General features: G+C 38.4%; 1 protein-coding gene across 2 annotated transcripts in view; it reads right to left on the reverse strand.

Moving 5' to 3' along the window:
* Positions 1 to 16,438, reverse strand: part of ABCA1 (ATP binding cassette subfamily A member 1) — a 105,198-nt gene that overhangs the window by 20,274 nt on the left and 68,486 nt on the right. Inside the window, exons 17-33 of one of the 2 annotated variants that reach the window (XM_075826011.1) lie at positions 16,046 to 16,250; positions 15,231 to 15,344; positions 14,980 to 15,151; positions 14,555 to 14,686; positions 13,371 to 13,510; positions 12,001 to 12,138; positions 11,691 to 11,911; positions 10,832 to 10,972; positions 10,349 to 10,421; positions 8,134 to 8,336; positions 7,795 to 7,843; positions 7,595 to 7,708; positions 7,171 to 7,319; positions 5,723 to 5,847; positions 4,905 to 5,003; positions 4,614 to 4,803; positions 86 to 180 (exon numbers count right to left, since the gene is read on the reverse strand). In XM_075826011.1, the coding sequence (XP_075682126.1) occupies positions 86 to 180; positions 4,614 to 4,803; positions 4,905 to 5,003; positions 5,723 to 5,847; positions 7,171 to 7,319; positions 7,595 to 7,708; positions 7,795 to 7,843; positions 8,134 to 8,336; positions 10,349 to 10,421; positions 10,832 to 10,972; positions 11,691 to 11,911; positions 12,001 to 12,138; positions 13,371 to 13,510; positions 14,555 to 14,686; positions 14,980 to 15,151; positions 15,231 to 15,344; positions 16,046 to 16,250 (2,360 nt within the window). The remainder of the gene's footprint in view (positions 1 to 85; positions 181 to 4,613; positions 4,804 to 4,904; positions 5,004 to 5,722; positions 5,848 to 7,170; positions 7,320 to 7,594; positions 7,709 to 7,794; positions 7,844 to 8,133; positions 8,337 to 10,348; positions 10,422 to 10,831; positions 10,973 to 11,690; positions 11,912 to 12,000; positions 12,139 to 13,370; positions 13,511 to 14,554; positions 14,687 to 14,979; positions 15,152 to 15,230; positions 15,345 to 16,045; positions 16,251 to 16,438) is intronic. The other variant, XM_075826020.1, reaches the window with a different exon arrangement.

Below are 16,438 nucleotides of genomic sequence, written 5' to 3' on the forward strand. Positions count from 1 at the left end.
TTGGAACGTTGCAGATTTTAATATTTTAGGAACCATTTGATCAGGAATCCATTTTTACTGTAATTACAGTTAAGACATGACTTACCTTTTTCCAATAATCTGTGCATATGTCTTTACTAGATAATCTGATATGTTCCTTCCCGTGAGATTTTGCAGGACGTCTGAAGTGTTTTGTTTCTTCTGTTTGGAAAAATACAGACAAAAATCGTCGTAAATGATACTAAATTGGTTGGGCTATTGGTGGCCCCTCTCGCTAAGCCCCAGCGACGTAAAACAGCAATAAAAGCCACAAATGAATGTGCAAATATAGAATGCGCCATCATTTGCGACTTTTTAACGCCAGAAAACTGACATAAAAATCCTTTTTAAATTTCGCCCACGGTTATATTTGGACGTGCACACATTATTATATATAGCGGAGAACACATTGTTATATATAGCGGCACACACATAATGTGGGAGATGTATTAACCCGTTAGTGACCGGCCCATCGTGTTTCTACGTCGGTCACTAACGGGCCTTATTCCGATGCCATAGACTTTTTACGTCGCGGCATCGGAATAAGTAAACAGAGCAGGGAGCGTCAAATCTCCCTGCTCTCAGCTGCCAGAGGCAGCTGAGGGCTGGGAGCGTCCCTGCTCTGCCGGGTGAGATCGATATTAGTATCGATCTCACCCGTTTAACCCCCTCAGAAGCGGCGCTCAATAGCGTGCACCGCATCTGAGTGGTTTTGGAGAGAGAGAGGGAGCTCCCTCTCTCTCCCACCGACACCCAGCAATACGATTGCCAAGTGTCTGTGTCTCCAATGGCAGCCGGGGGCCTAATAAAGGCCCCCAGGTCTGCCTGGAGTGAATGCCTGCTAGATCATGCCGCAGGCATGACCTAGCAGATGCCTGTCCGTGTTAAACGGACAGGCAGTAATACACTGCAATACAAAAGTATTGCAGCGTATTATAATAGCGATCGGAGAATCGCATATTAAAGTCCCCTAATGGGACTAGTAAAAAAGTGAAAAAAAAGTTTAATAAAGTTAATTTTAAAAAAAATTTGAAAAAAAAATGAAAAACCCAGCTTTTCCCCTTACAAAATGCTTTACTATTAAAAAAAACAAAATAAAGTTAAAAAGTTACACATATTTGGTATCGCCGCGTCCGTAACGACCCCCACTATAAATCTATTACATTATTTAACCCGCACGGTGAACACCGTAAATAATGTAATAAAAAACTATGGAAAAATTGCTGTTTTCTGTGAATCCTGACTTTAAAAAAATGTGATTAAAAGTGATCAAAAAGTCGCATCTACTCCAAAATTGTACCAATAAAAACTACAAGTCGTCCCGCAAAAAAAAAGCCCTCATACAACCGCATCGGCGAAAAAATAAAAACGTTACGGCTCTTCAAATATGGAGACACAAAAACAAATCATTTTGAAAAAAAAGCGTTTTTACTGTGTAAAAGTAGTAAAACATACAAAAACTATACAAATTTGGTATCGGTGCAATCGTAACAACCCGCTGAATAAAGTTATTGTATTATTTATACCACATGGTAAACGGCGTAGATTTAAGACGCAAAAAAGAGGGGCGAAATTTCAGATTTTTTTCTATTCCCCCCCAAAAAAAAGTTAATAAAAGTTAATCAATAAATAATATGTACCTCAAAATGGTGCTATTAAAAAATACAACTTGTCCCGCAAAAAACAAGAGCTTATACAGCTATGTCGACGCAAAAATAAAAACGTTATAGCTCTTGGAATGCGACGATGGAAAAACGTAAAAAATAGCTTCGTCATTAAGGTCCAAAATAGGCTGGTCATTAAGGGGTTAAGACTGCACCAGTCTTAATAAAAAACAAGCTGGAGTAAGATGCAACAAAATTATTAGGATCACACACCACTGAATACATTTTTCACATCTTCGGCTGTCCGAGCGCCATTAAATAAAATGTACGCCAGCCAGTCGGCTATAATTGACATCAGTTTCTGGCATAAAATATAGTAAATGCATTTGGCTCTGCAATGGGTCCTTCCTCTAAGCCCCACCCACTTTTGTTAAGTAGTGAGAGCGGTGGAAATGGCTCAAAAGCCTCAACTTGGGCAGTTTGTGCCACTTCTACGCCAGAAACGTCCCCCACAGTGCACACAATTGCACAGCAGTGTGTTCACTGCAGAATGTACTTCACAACAGGATATGGCGTAATGCATTTCCAGCATATTATCTGTCTACTTGGAACTGCCAGTGAACAGAAACACAGGAAAATTTTATTTGATTGTGCTTAATCCAGTGTAAACAGAATCTTATGCAATTTTATGTAGAAAACACTTCATGAAGTACAAAAAGAGAATCCACACAGTTGAACTATCATGATACACAACAGGTCTAAGGATGTAGTCAAATACGCAGGTTTTGTGACATTTTTTTGCTTCGAATATAGCAAATTGTAGCCTAAAAAACTGCCACAGTTATGCAAAATCATGGCAAATTTGCTGACTTGTTAGCAAAATCACAAATTTTTTGTTGTGATTTTGCGATAGTCGTGGCAAAAAAACAGCACAAGTCCTGCTCGTGTAACTACACCCTAACTGGATACTCTGTCATGTTTTAACCTTAACAATTAGAGTATGTGTTCTGTATATACTGTTGCAATTTTGTGTGTTGTTCTGGTTGGTGCATGGCTCCTATCCGCACCCCAATTGGCAGGGAAAGCGATCGTCTAGGTGCAGTAGCTTCAGCCAATAGCTTCACAGCAATCAAAAGGTAGATGAAAAGGGAGGGAATGGTTTCGACAACCGCTGCTGCAAGTCCTGTAATCTGTAGCACAATATTTTTGTCCTGTGGTTCATGAAACTCTAAACAAGGAAGGCTGTTAGGCCTCATGCACACGACCGTAGCCATGTGCACAGCCGTGATTTTTGGGTCGGACGGACACGGAGTGTCAATCAACAAATCACAGGCTGTGCACATGGCCGTAATAAGACATGCCCCGTTTTTTTGCGGTCCAGGCTCCTGGGCCATGCACAGACCGTGGAAACCACGGTCGTGTGCATGGGTCCATTGAAATGAATGGGGTTCATAACTTAGATGTGATAGACTACAGGGGGATTCTGTGTGTCATAGACACACAGGACCTGCTGACACTGAACCAGTCAGTCACGCTGAGCTGATGGATTTAGGTCTTAGCGCATGATACAGCTGCTCTGTATACAGGATACAAAGCAGCTGTATCTCAAAAAGTAAAACATATTTTTTAATAAAAACCCAATTTGAAAGTTGCACCAAACACACGGACTTAAAAAAAAATAATAACATTTTTTTTTAATTGTGTATATAGCCTTTAATAATTTATCCAACAGGACTGCAAATACCTCCACATTGATAATGCACCTGAAATGTGGGTGCGGTCTTCACTCAGGTTGGCAGAAAACTTTATTTATTTTTGCCACTCCGTATTCTATATATATATATATATATATATATCAGCTATATAATTATGTATTTTGAATTATATATATATATGTAGGCTTAGTCCCAGTTCTGGCTGTATGTGCAGAGTAGGTCCCCACCTTACAGAGGTCGCCTTGTCGTGGCAGGTGGGCTAACACTTTTTGATCAAAATGTGCACTAAGAACCTCCCTATTATAAGTAGATTTAGCTTTAGTGCATATTTATTTATATTTAGTGGTTTAGGTGGCATTAGTGTTGCAGGGTGCTGTCGCCATTCTTTTTCTGCTGTATATTTGCAGTCACAGGTGTCCTGCACCTGCATACACATTTTATATCATTTAGTTGGAATGTGCTGTTCAAATTTTTGTTGTTTATGTGATCCATATATGTGGGGTTAGTGACTGCCTCCATTTTTGTTCTTGCACTCCTCCCATTCTGCCCTGGGTGATTTTAATCAGTTCAATGCTGGATCCTACCATCCCCAGGTATATATGTAGGCTTAGTCCCAGTTCTGGCTGTATGTGCAGAGTAGGTTCCCACCTTACAGAGGTCGCCTTGTCGTGGCAGGTGGGCTAACACTTTTTGATCAAAATGTGCACTAAGAACCTCCCTATTTGTAGGTAGATTTAGCTTTAGTGCATATTTATTTATATTTAGTGGTTTAGGTGGCATTAGTGTCGCAGGGTGCTGTCGCCATTCTTTTTCTGCTATATATATATATATATATATATATATATATATATATCAGCTATATAATTATGTATTTTGAATTACCTGTATAAGACCTTATTTATTGCTGGAAATTAGTAGGTTTTTTTAGCCGCCATTTTGAGATACATGAGAAAGTGTTTCATGTGTAACATCTTATCTTCATCACAGGAGAAATTTGCTATTGTTTTTTCCACCATTCACTGACTGTCATAAATATTGAGTTAGGTTTATTGCACAGGTTGTTACAGTTATGGGGGTACCACATATGTATTTATTATTTACTGTTTTGTGCTGTTAATCACGGTCAGGCAATGATCATTCTAAGAATGTGTAAAAGCAGTTACTCAGAGCTTAGCCCTCATTATGTTGTTCCTTATCTCTTTCCTTTCCCTAACAAAGATCATAGAGCGTACTACTGCCACCTTTGGTAGCCTGGGCAAGTATGGGAATAACATACCTGAAAGGGCGGCAAGCCACCGGCACCCGGAGGACAGACTGGAAGCATCTTCTTTACATTGTCATTGCTGCACTCGCACGCTGGTGAAGGGTTTTCCATTGACCAATTACCATTAAGAAAAAGGTCTTCTACAGACTGTGGTACAAACTGAGTTCTCCATTCTTCATCCTCATCTGAGCAAGGAACACCCCTGTAAAGTAAAATACATATTTTATGACATTCATTTGTGCTCCTTCCCAGAAAAATAGGAAGAAACAAAATGGCAAGTGAAATACAACAGCGAATACTCACAGAATAGAATATCCATCCATGCATGCCGTTCCAAAGCCAGGCTTTTCAATCAAAGCTTTTAAAATAGATTGAGTGTCCAAGTCTTCTGGGGCATCATTGCTATGAGCAAAATACACAGAGTCAGTGACAAGCAGCCTCTTCAACATGAAATCAGTCTCCTGGTACTAGAAGTTTTAGAGCAATATGGTTAAAGAGTATCTGCACGTTCAAAAACCTTTTGATAGGTCTTAGAGACCTATCAGAAGTCTTCACCGGTGGCGCTCCGGGTGCTGAGACCCCCACCTGCGGCTGTGATCAGTGCTCCTCGTCAGGCAGAAGAGGACTTATATACGTTCCATGTGAGCCACGTACAGCCTGACAAGGAGCGCCAATCACAGCCGATGGTGCAGGGCACTCAGCTGAGTGCTTCTACACCTTTGTTTCAGCAACGGTGGGGGTCTCAGCACCCGGACCACCACCGATCCAAACTTCTGATAGGTCTCGGACATATAAAAAGTTTTTTTGAAACTGCAGATACTCTAACAAATATATACTGCTTAACATCTGTAGTAACTAATAATATAATGCATACAAGAAGTACGATCTCATAGGAAATCAGATCCTCTAAGAAGTTTAATGGTACATAATAAAGGAGTGATAATAAACTAGAAGTGTGTGTGGCAAGTGGTTATTTTTTGTGAAGATCCGATATGTTTTTTCATTCTAGTTTGACATGACAAAGTAAGATTAGAAAGATAAAAAAAAAAAAAAAAAGAGGCTTAACCATAATGGAGATTTAACGTTCTATACGTCAAATAATGATATTCAATTATACTAACCTGAAAAAGGTATACTGTTCATCATACATCCAGGGCTGAAGCTCAAGGCTGGGGTATTTTCCAAATGGTGGCACAATAAGGCTAAACATCAGTGCAATGAGAACAAAAACAGCTGGCAACACAATCTGGAAGTAGATGGATAGTGAGTTACTATTAATGGCTCTGGAGACGCATGTTACACTAGATTCAAAGTCTGTATGTAATAGTTACATGTTCATATGTAGGCAACCAGTGGATTGACGGACATACTAGAATTTGTAGTCATTTCATACAACAAAATTACCCATGAAACTGATGATGATAGGGAAAATTCTAGAATTAGAGGAAATCAAAACGCAACCACAAACTGGAGATTTATCAAAACAATTGCAATGAAAAAGTAACGATCAGATTCCAGCTGTCATTGTTTCCCTATGAAAAATTAAAGCAGCAACCTTATTGATTGTAATGGGTGACACCTCCACTTTTCATGTGCACTAGTTTTACATAGAGCTATACCACTGAGACATATGTATCACTAGCAATGAGTTCATGTATATATGCCTTAGGTAGGATCACACATGCAGTTTTTTTGGCCCCGTTTTTTGAGTTAAACACAGGAGTGGACACAAAAGAAAGGAGATAAATACATCAGACTTTTCTTTATACCTTTCTGAATCCACTTCTGGCTTTGGCTCGAAAAATTGCACCAAAAAGTGCAGGTGTGACCTTGGCCTTTAACTAAGAGATGACATTAACCCTATATGTAACAGCAGAGGCTCAAACAGTAGTAAAACTCCTTCAAAGTCATAGCACATATGGTTTACAAGCCACCAGCACTCCTGCCCCCTAAATTTTCCTAATCAATATGACTTCCCGTTTCCAATACTGGGGTGAGGAGTACAGGTATTAGGAAAATACTATTCTTTTCACAGTATGGAGATGGAAAGGGTAAAGGAAGGCACTATCTTACAGCTAACTGAATATTGATTAGACGACAGATACACAAGTCTACAGTTAAAAAAACATCACCTTTATTGACCTGTGTGTGGTCTCGCCAAGAACTTACAGAAGCATGTGACGCTATAGTTTTGCAAATTACGCAGAGTTTACACGCAGCAAGATCTGACAATGCGATTGCAAACAGTTACAAATATTAAGAGAGTGTTTATATGCAGTGATTTTTTTATTGCATGTAAACAATTTCTTTATAACATTAATCAGAGTGTAAAATTTAAAGCCATCCTATGTTATAGTCCACTCCTATGTTATTGATCACCACAATTTGGCTCGTACTACGACAGTTTTAAATATGACAGATTCATTTCAATTATGATGACAGAGATTATTGTCACATAAAAATGATCTGCTCGGGTCATTTACTTGAATTATGTATTGCTCGAGGTGATCTGATCACAGAAAAAAAATGCAGTAAATTAACTTTTTCATTTCTTCTTGAATTTATTCACCTGTGCAAAGAAGCCCTTTCTGCTGCGCTTGGCATAGAGTAACCTCTTCCAAAGTAAGGCTGTAAACTGCTGCCTCATCAGACTCCAGCTTTTTACATGGTAGGACCCTTTTCCATCATTACCAATGAGAAAATCTGTCTTTAGTGATTCTGCGGTGAGAAAAAGAACATATAAGGTAACCAGATGGATAAAATATGTTGCTAACAAACAATTATTTCTCCCTGCAATTAATAAATGGCGAATTGGATTTGATTAATACGGAAAGAGTTGAATTTCTTAGTTTGCATATTGTAGTATGAATTACAGTAGCATTTACATCATGGGATAAACTAACATATCCTGGGAAAAATGTATTACACCACTATTTCTTAATGAGTATATACGATTGTTTTCCCCATATCAAATCATAGGTTTCTTTAAATACCTGGATCCATATCAGAGTCATTGGTTTCTAAATTATCGTCTTCTGTGAAAGGTCGTAGGCAGCTCTGGTGGTCTCCAAAAGCATATCTTTTTCTCCTAGCAGGCAGTGTCCCATCTGGACAATAAAAGAACACAGTCAATGTAGTAACCAAAAATGATAAGCAAATCCAACAAAAACGTGGACATTATAATGCTGATTACCTGATGTCTCCGCATCCACCCCCGTATCATTAGCCACTTTTAAGAAGATCTGTAGCAACAGAGAAATAAGAAAACAATATAAAAAAAAATGTACATTTTATTTGTCTTTATCACAGGTCAGATATGCTACTACGAGTAGCTGAATTGGGGATTATGTATGAATTGTAATCCCCCTTTCTGATTTTGCCAGCACGCTGTAAAAAGTTTGATGGGGCACAAAGATAACATATTTGGAGAAATAAATTCTACTATTAAGTCACTTATTCATGAATTTGTACGTTTTGAGATTGCTCCATAAACTGAAATCAGAAAGAAAATGTTAAACATGAAATATCTTACCTCTTCCAGAGTAGTATCTGAGATGCCATAGCTGGAGATGCCAAGGTCAATTAAACGATCATCTATTTCATGGAAAAGCTCGACAAATGCTCCTTCTTTTGCAGCCTCATAAGGTAAGACATAAGTCAGCTCATGTCCAATATCTTCTACAAATCGGGCTTCAGGCACATGTTTGTTGATGAGGTTTGAAATGGCAGAGACATCTGTGAGACCCATACAAGACAAGAAAACAGACGCCCGTTGTGAGAATTTTATGCTTGGTTCAAATATATGTTACTAGAGATGACATATTACACAAAGTACATGTTAGGCTCTGTTCACATCTTATTTTAGCGTTCGTTTGGAGATACAGATAGGGACCATATCCCAACATATACCCCAGACAAAAGGTTCCAATATAATCCACTGTATAGGCATACAGTGGCATAGGTCACCCATGATACAAAAAATGTATAGCATGCGTTATATGTTGTTTTGCGTGGTGCATCTATATAGGATAGCAAAGCAAACTATGCTTCCCTATACAGTGAAAAAAAAGGTATGTCGATGCACTCTCCCACAGATGTGACACTCTTTAGGCATCTGTGGGATAATAGGGCCCTATGGATATATTTGGTGTATGTGCAGGAGAATTTCTGGCACAAACACCAAGTGAAGTGTAAAAACACTATGTGAACATAGCCTTACCAGAAATCGTATGTACCAATGATGACTTATTCAATTATTTACATGTTACAAGAGGTTGTATGTGCCAGAGAATATGTATGAAATCATTCACACATTACGAGATATTGTATGTGCTAGAGATTACATATTAAATCATTTACATGTCACCCGGAATTTGTAGTTCTCCCACGGAACTTAAAACTGTGAATTTTCAAGATCAAACCAATTTGTAAGATACTTTTTAAGAATAATTGTACTAGCATCCTTAGATGGTTGTTTCCTTGAAATGCAGCCTGAACTACCTCTTTCTATTTCATGTGTGCCTTTACACATGAAAAACATACAGGCACGGGAAGAGAATATGGGAGCAGAAGTTAAAGGGGTTGTCCGGGATTAGAAAAACATGGCTGCATTCTTGCAGAAACAGCACGTCTATTATTTGCAATACCAGAAACAACCCGTGGACAAGTAAGGACATGATTTTGAAAGACATGTTTTTATTATCCTGGACAACCACTTTAAGGGTATGTTCACACGCTGAGAGGCAGTTACGTGTGAAAAGACAGACTGTTAACAGCTGCCTCGTTTCACACGTAAAAGCTCCTCCTCGTAATTTACGAGGCGACTGAGACGCTCGTAAACCTTGAGCCGTGCTTCATTGATTTCAATGAAGAACGGCTCAAATTACGTGGCAAAGAAGTGCCCTGCACTTCTTTGCCGAGGCAGTAAATTTACGCGTCGTCGTTTGACAGCTGTCAAACGACGACGCGTAAATAACAGGTCGTCTGCACAGTACGTCGGCAAACCCATTCAAATGAATGGGCAGATGTTTGCCGACGTATTGCAGCCCTATTTTCAGACGTAAAACGAGGCATAATACGCCTCGTATACGTCTGAAATTTGGCCGTGTGAACATACCCTAAATCCACCTCAAATATCTCTAACAAGGATTAGTATAAATTTCTGCTTATAAAACACTCCTTGTCCACCAAATTGACTCAATACTCCCCAAATTTGCATAATTTTTTTTTTTTCTAAAACTACACCCTTATTTGGAGGCATCTCCGTTTTTTACGACTCCATGCTACAACCTTCCAAACAAGGGGAACTATCTTACTGCCTTAAATGGAAGTCTTCAGAATGGCATAACGCTTTCCGTTGGACAAAACAGGTCTCTAAAAAGTATCAAACATTGGGAAATGTCACAAAATTCTGATGCGATGGTACCATATTAATGTTTAAGGGTTCCATCTTCGTCAAAACAACGGAACCCTTGCACAACGGTGACAAAACGGAAACCATTTGCACCGGATCCGTCACCATTGAAATCAATGGTGATGCAAATGGAGACCTATGGTTTCTGTTTGTTTCAGTCAGGGTTCCGCTCATGGGTTCCCCTGAGGGAAAGCGCAGACGGAACCCATGAACGGAGCCCCGGCGCAGATGTGAACGAAGCCTAAGACAGTGGTTGACAAAATATGCTGTGTACCACCATGGTTAACCTAGATTGTACCTAAGCAATTTATATTGAAAAATCTGTTCTTTTTACCGATTGTCAAAGTATCACTTTCATGGTCACTGCCCAGTCCAGCGTCAGAACTGCTCTGCGATACACTATCCTCCTGCAACATAAATACACACAAGATTGTTGGTGAGCAGACCGGCATCAGTCGACTGGTAATTGTGAATCATGTCATTAAAGCAGCATAAACATACAAGTTTCCTTATAGAAGCAAACACAGTGGCTTAGTTAGGTTGCTGTATAGTAGAAGCACAGGCAATAGAAGATTGTTAGTGCTCATAAAGGTGTACTGTGCAGGAAGCAAGCTACTTACAAAAATGTTAAAATCCAGCATCATGTAAATCAATAGCCACTATGGGAACAAGGGTTGCCTTTTGATTCTGACCCTATCATCATCAGGTTCAGGGGCAACAGTGGCGGTGATTACAACAGTTATAGTTACATTTCTGATTGAATAGAATGGAGGGTTAGGTGTAGGATTAGAAAAGGAGCTAAATTGGTGATAATTACCCTACTCTTGGTTTCTCGCTTCCGATCCGTGGTATGTTTGCTATGTTTAATAATCACCGCTTCTGTGGTCCCCGCTCCTGTTGGCGTTGCCAGCATCAAGCTCTTATTCGGTTTGCAAGCAAGAGCTGATCTGCTGCTTTCCTGCCCATAAATGACGGGGTACCGTCATCCCAGATAAATTTAGTAGGTCCTTTATGAGGCAGTAATCTAACTAATAAAAATTTCCAGGTATTGTTAGCATTAATTCTTCTCTAAGAATTATGCATTAATAACATGTAAACTGGCTGAATTTGTATTATGTCACTACTGTAAAAAGTATACCTGTATGGACTTTTAGGTATTCAAAAATTAGACCAACGATAAAATTTGAACTTGTCCATAGAACACTTGTCCCACACTAAATGTTGTTATATATTTTAAATACATCAAGCCATTTTTGGTAAATTAGTGGTACAACGAACATACGTGACATGAATACTGTTAACAAACGTTACATAGTTAACAATCTGAATTTCCTATGAAGAGTTTTTCAGTTAAACATGATAGACATATGTCAAAAACAACCCACATATTCCAGTAAAGAACTGTGCGGCCACTTCTTTCTAGTGATTGGTGCGAGTCTCAGCGATTGTACCCCAATAAATGATAAAGTTGTGGCATATTCTAGTGATAATTCTTAACTTCCAGTTGTGGAAAAACGTCTTCAATTAATTCAGACTATTTTCTTGTCATTGGTTAATCATCCATTTGAGATTCGACAGCACGTGCAAAACTTGTTCTGGTAACTGGTCAGACATATTTTGTGGCAGGTTTGTTAACTTTGTCTAATAACTATAATCAATGTTAGAGCTGAATATACCTTTTTCAGGTAAGACATTGTACTGCTGCTGTTCCTGCAGGAGCTAAGAGAGGAGTCTGTGTCCCTCTTCACTAATGTAAGGTAATAGCCAGTCCCTAGTTGGTTTTTCAGGAACAGAGAAGATCCTACACAGCATAATTTGCCTTGTGAGATTATAGCGATTCGGTCTCCAAGGATGTCAGCTTCATCCATGTGATGTGTGGAAAGAATAATTGTCCGTCCTGGATAAAAAAAACAAAAAACATTCAGTCTGTTTAGATTCTGAATTCACAATCCAGTCACACTTCAGCACACTGGAATTAGGAGTTACCTTGTCTATATTTAAGTAGCAGCTCCCAAATGCCTCTTCTCGAATATGGGTCAACTCCAGCTGTGGGTTCATCAAGAATGACAACCTTAGATCCACCAACAAAAGCCAAGGCAACAGAGAGTTTTCTCTGCATACCACCTATAAAACAAAAGAAATATATTTTGTCAAGCAGTATGCAAAGTCCACGAGTGTAGATGTTTGCATTCAATACAGAATAATTAAAGGGTGACCAAACCTTCAGAAAACTTCTGACACATCATAGTGACATGTGAGAAGTTTTGATCAGTTGGGGTCTAAGCACTAAGACCCCGACCGATCACTAAAACGAAGCGGCAGAAGCGCTGAGCCGCTTGGTTTCTGATAGTCTTTTCTCTGAAAGCCGAGGTAACGGTATGCTGGTTCAATATAAAGTCTATGAGCCCTTACACCAACTGCTTGACTTTCAGAGAAAAGCCGAACCGAAACCAAGCGGCTCAGCGCTCACACAATCGATTCTGCGGATTCGTTTTAGTGATCGGTGGGTGGTCTCAGTGCTCGGACCCCCACCAATCAAAACTTTTGACATGTCACTATGACATGTCAGAAGTTTTTTGAAAGTTTAGTTACACTTTAAAACCTCGTTCACACTGAGTTTTTTGCAGGCAGAAAAATCTGCCTCAAAAGTACTTCTGGAATTTTGAGGCAGATTTTGACCTGCCTGCACTCTCTTTGCCGCGTTTGAGGCATTTTGAGACCGCGGGCAAAAAAACGCAGCGAAAACAGCTTTTTCTGCCTCCCATTGATGTCAATGGGAGGTCAGAGACGGAGACGCCTGAAGAAAGAGCATGATGCTTTTCTCCCGCGAGCGCCTCCCATTGAAATCAATGGGAGGCGGTTTCAGACATTTTTTGGCACGGTTTCCGTGTTAAAAACAGCATAAAAAACCTCTGTGAACATACCCGAAGACTTTTTGTTTACATTCATTAGGCAATCCAACATTTCCAGCAAATCAATAGAGAGATCGGTATTGCAATATTAACCACATAAACCCATTACATTCCACAGGCTTATGTGGCTTATGTGTGAATGGGTCATTTAGGCCACCAATCACATTAAGGTGCAAACATATCTTATATTAGACACATAGTATACTGTATATACTATAGAAATAACAACTTTGCAGTAAAGTACCACGTGTGCATTTAGTAATACTATCTGTCAGGAATACCCTTTTCCCTTTTATAGGACGGAACATTATTTTTGTTGGTCACAATATGGCTGCAGAGCCTGTAATGAAGTCAATATGTGGATTTTACTATTTTTTGGAATACTTCAAATTCTAGTAACTTCGTTGGCTTTACAGTAGCTGTAGTAAGATATTTGTGCATTACCTGACAGTTGACTTGTCTTGGACTTTTTCTTATTGGGGAGGCCAACATCATTTATCATCTGTTCCATCTCGGCTTTTACCTTTTCTTTTGAAAGCCCTTTCAGTCGAGCATAAAACCAGATGTGTTCTTCAACAGTGAGCCTGGAGGGAAATGGTGGAGAGGCACAGATGAGGGAACTTCACAGATAAACTAGCACTGGTTAGAATTTTAACATATGCTGGACAGGGTTTTATTCCCCATCGGACACCGCAACAATACAGAACTCACATTAGCTAGTGTATTTAATATGAATGGCCTTTTAGAAGTTAAAAAACAGATTGACTGTAGAGTTCCTCAACATTGTACATGGAATATATGTATTTACTATTAGAAATCTTAGTAGTTCTCTAAGCTTATATAAATTAAGATAGCAATAAAATAAATAAATCTATTTGGTAAGGGTGTTTCCAATGTATTCAGTTCATTACGTCACATGAGTTCATTATCTGACAGGAGACTTGAGTCAGTACAAGAGAACTCTAGATTAACGCATTATCTGAAACAGATTATTGACAACGGCATAAGTTATAAACGGACATAGATAAACCTAGAACTATCACTGCTGATTCATCATGTTCTTTAGAAATTCACCTTAAAAAAGGCCATGGAAGTTGTCAGCAACAATCACATGGGAAATATATGCAGGTGCTTAATGTACATGTTTTTTGGGAGCTTCCAGTCATCTATAGACATGATTTAACAGCATATATAATTATAGGTTGCATTCTTTAAATATCTGTAATAATAGTAACTAAAATGCTTTATCGCTGATATTTCACAGTACAATGAGAAAGTAGTATCTGTTCATGATTAACAAAAAATTAAATGTTAAAATACTATATAAGTAAATGTAAAAAAAAAATATATTTTATATATATATATATATATATATATAAAAACACACACACACACACACACACACGTAATATATATACACACACACACACACACTCCAATTCAACTGGTATTTTTTTGCAAAAAATCTGATAGAAAATAACTAATATTCTTTGAATTCCATACTTCTCCATAAACATGTCAGAGCATTATGGCACCTCGGAAGTCTCAAAAATTATACACTGCCAGTGGTAGCACCTGATACTTGTAAGTTAAATCTTTATTCTGTGCTTCTAATTGATCTTACTTACATATCAAAGAGGACATTATGCTGAGGACAAACTCCCAAATTCTGTCTGATAGAGCTGAGCTCAGTGCGGATGTCTTTTCCCATAATGTAGGCAGTTCCAGAGGTTGGTGGGAACAAGCCCGTCAATATGGACCTTTAATCAAAGGACAAAAAAAAAGTTATTATTTTCTCTATTATTTTATATGTCTAACACACAGTAAAAGAAAAAAGAAAATTACAAAACATAGTACTGTAGAGAGAAACCATACCAATAACATTCTAAAATAGTATCGGACATCAAACATAGCTCTATATTTTAGGTTATCTAGAAGATGGCCTATCATAGAGAGGTGAGTAGGTGAACTGGCCCTCTAGATCTATCTACTGTATCTAGCTATCTATCTATATTACACATTTTTAAATAATATTATAATTTAATGTTCTTACATAGTTGTCGTTTTTCCAGCTCCATTATGTCCCAGAAATGAAGTGATCTGCCCCTCGTAGAAGCTGAGTGACAAGCCATCCACTGCCACTTTCTTACCGTTTCGATAAATTTTAACCAGATTCTGAATAGAGACTCCTAGTGAAAGATGGCTCGGTTCTTCTTCCATGCAAACTAGGAAAAGAAGTACCAAATTAAGGATACACTTAAGAAATGACATTACACATAGAATTACAATGTCAACAAATTTTACCTTCAGATGATTCCTTTTGTAAAGAACTGAAGTGATGCATCGGTTTTGGTTCCTCTCCACACCAATAAGACTTTGTGAATGGGAAATACCAAGATCTGGGAATTCCAAACTGGCCTAAATTGTAGACATTTATTGCATTTTTATTTTTTTTGTCCTGGTACTTTTCACACGGAAATGACAAACAATATGATGTATTCAAAACGGAGTTCTGGAAAACATTACCAGATTTGGTGGCCAAAAACCTATAACTCAAAAGATTAATTCCCTAAAAAAAGGAATAAAGTCTACCTTGCCATCCCATGAGCTAAGATCAGTCCAGATCATATGGGGATCAACTACATTGTGTGGCAGGAATACAGTCAGCAACTGATGACCTTAGATTAGATAATCGTGTCTGGACCCACAGCTAGTTATGAAACAATACAATGATTGTTCTTTACATACACCATTAAAGATAATATTGGTTATACAATGAAACAAAATTGCAGTATGTGTATAATATAATTTTCAGTGTCATCTACTATTAGAAAGCGGTATCATATTCCACTCAGACCGGCTCAAGTAATTGTTATCAATTACCAAAATGAAGACCGTGCTGAAACGAATGGCATACCAGAAACCGTTGTATGCCAAATATCGACAAAAACGACTATATCACATTAAAGTATACTTAAAGCCTTCCCTATTTTAAATGGGTGTTTCAAACTAAGAACATTTGCATAAAACAAGGCCTTATGCAGCATTTATTAGAGTTCTGAATTGAATCTCGGTTAGTCCATCTGGTTGTACTTTTTATGTTATGCAAAATAGATTACCTGGAAAGACGGCTTCAATATACCAAGTCATTACGCCATACAAAAGTGTATCAAAAAGCATCATGAAGGCAGAGGTGGTAAGACTGTACCCATCTTCTTGCAGGGGACTATCTAAGAGATTACTCCACTGTACACCAACTCCTTGCTCTTCAAAAAGTGCAAAAACTTCACAACCAAAGCCAAATGCAACAGGTGACAAGAAGCTCTAGAAGGAAGATATGGAGACAAAACAATCTTCAAAACTGGATCAAAATTCAAGATCTTTGTTAAGGTCAATCAGTTATCAGAAATTAAAATCGATAATCATATCGTGTTAATGCAAATACTTAGTGCGTGTAGCAAACAGTAAAACACGATGACTTGCAACACTTGCTGCAAATATTCATTCCAAAA

This window comes from Rhinoderma darwinii, chromosome 1 (assembly GCF_050947455.1).
Source record: "Rhinoderma darwinii isolate aRhiDar2 chromosome 1, aRhiDar2.hap1, whole genome shotgun sequence".
NCBI lineage: Eukaryota > Metazoa > Chordata > Amphibia > Anura > Rhinodermatidae > Rhinoderma > Rhinoderma darwinii.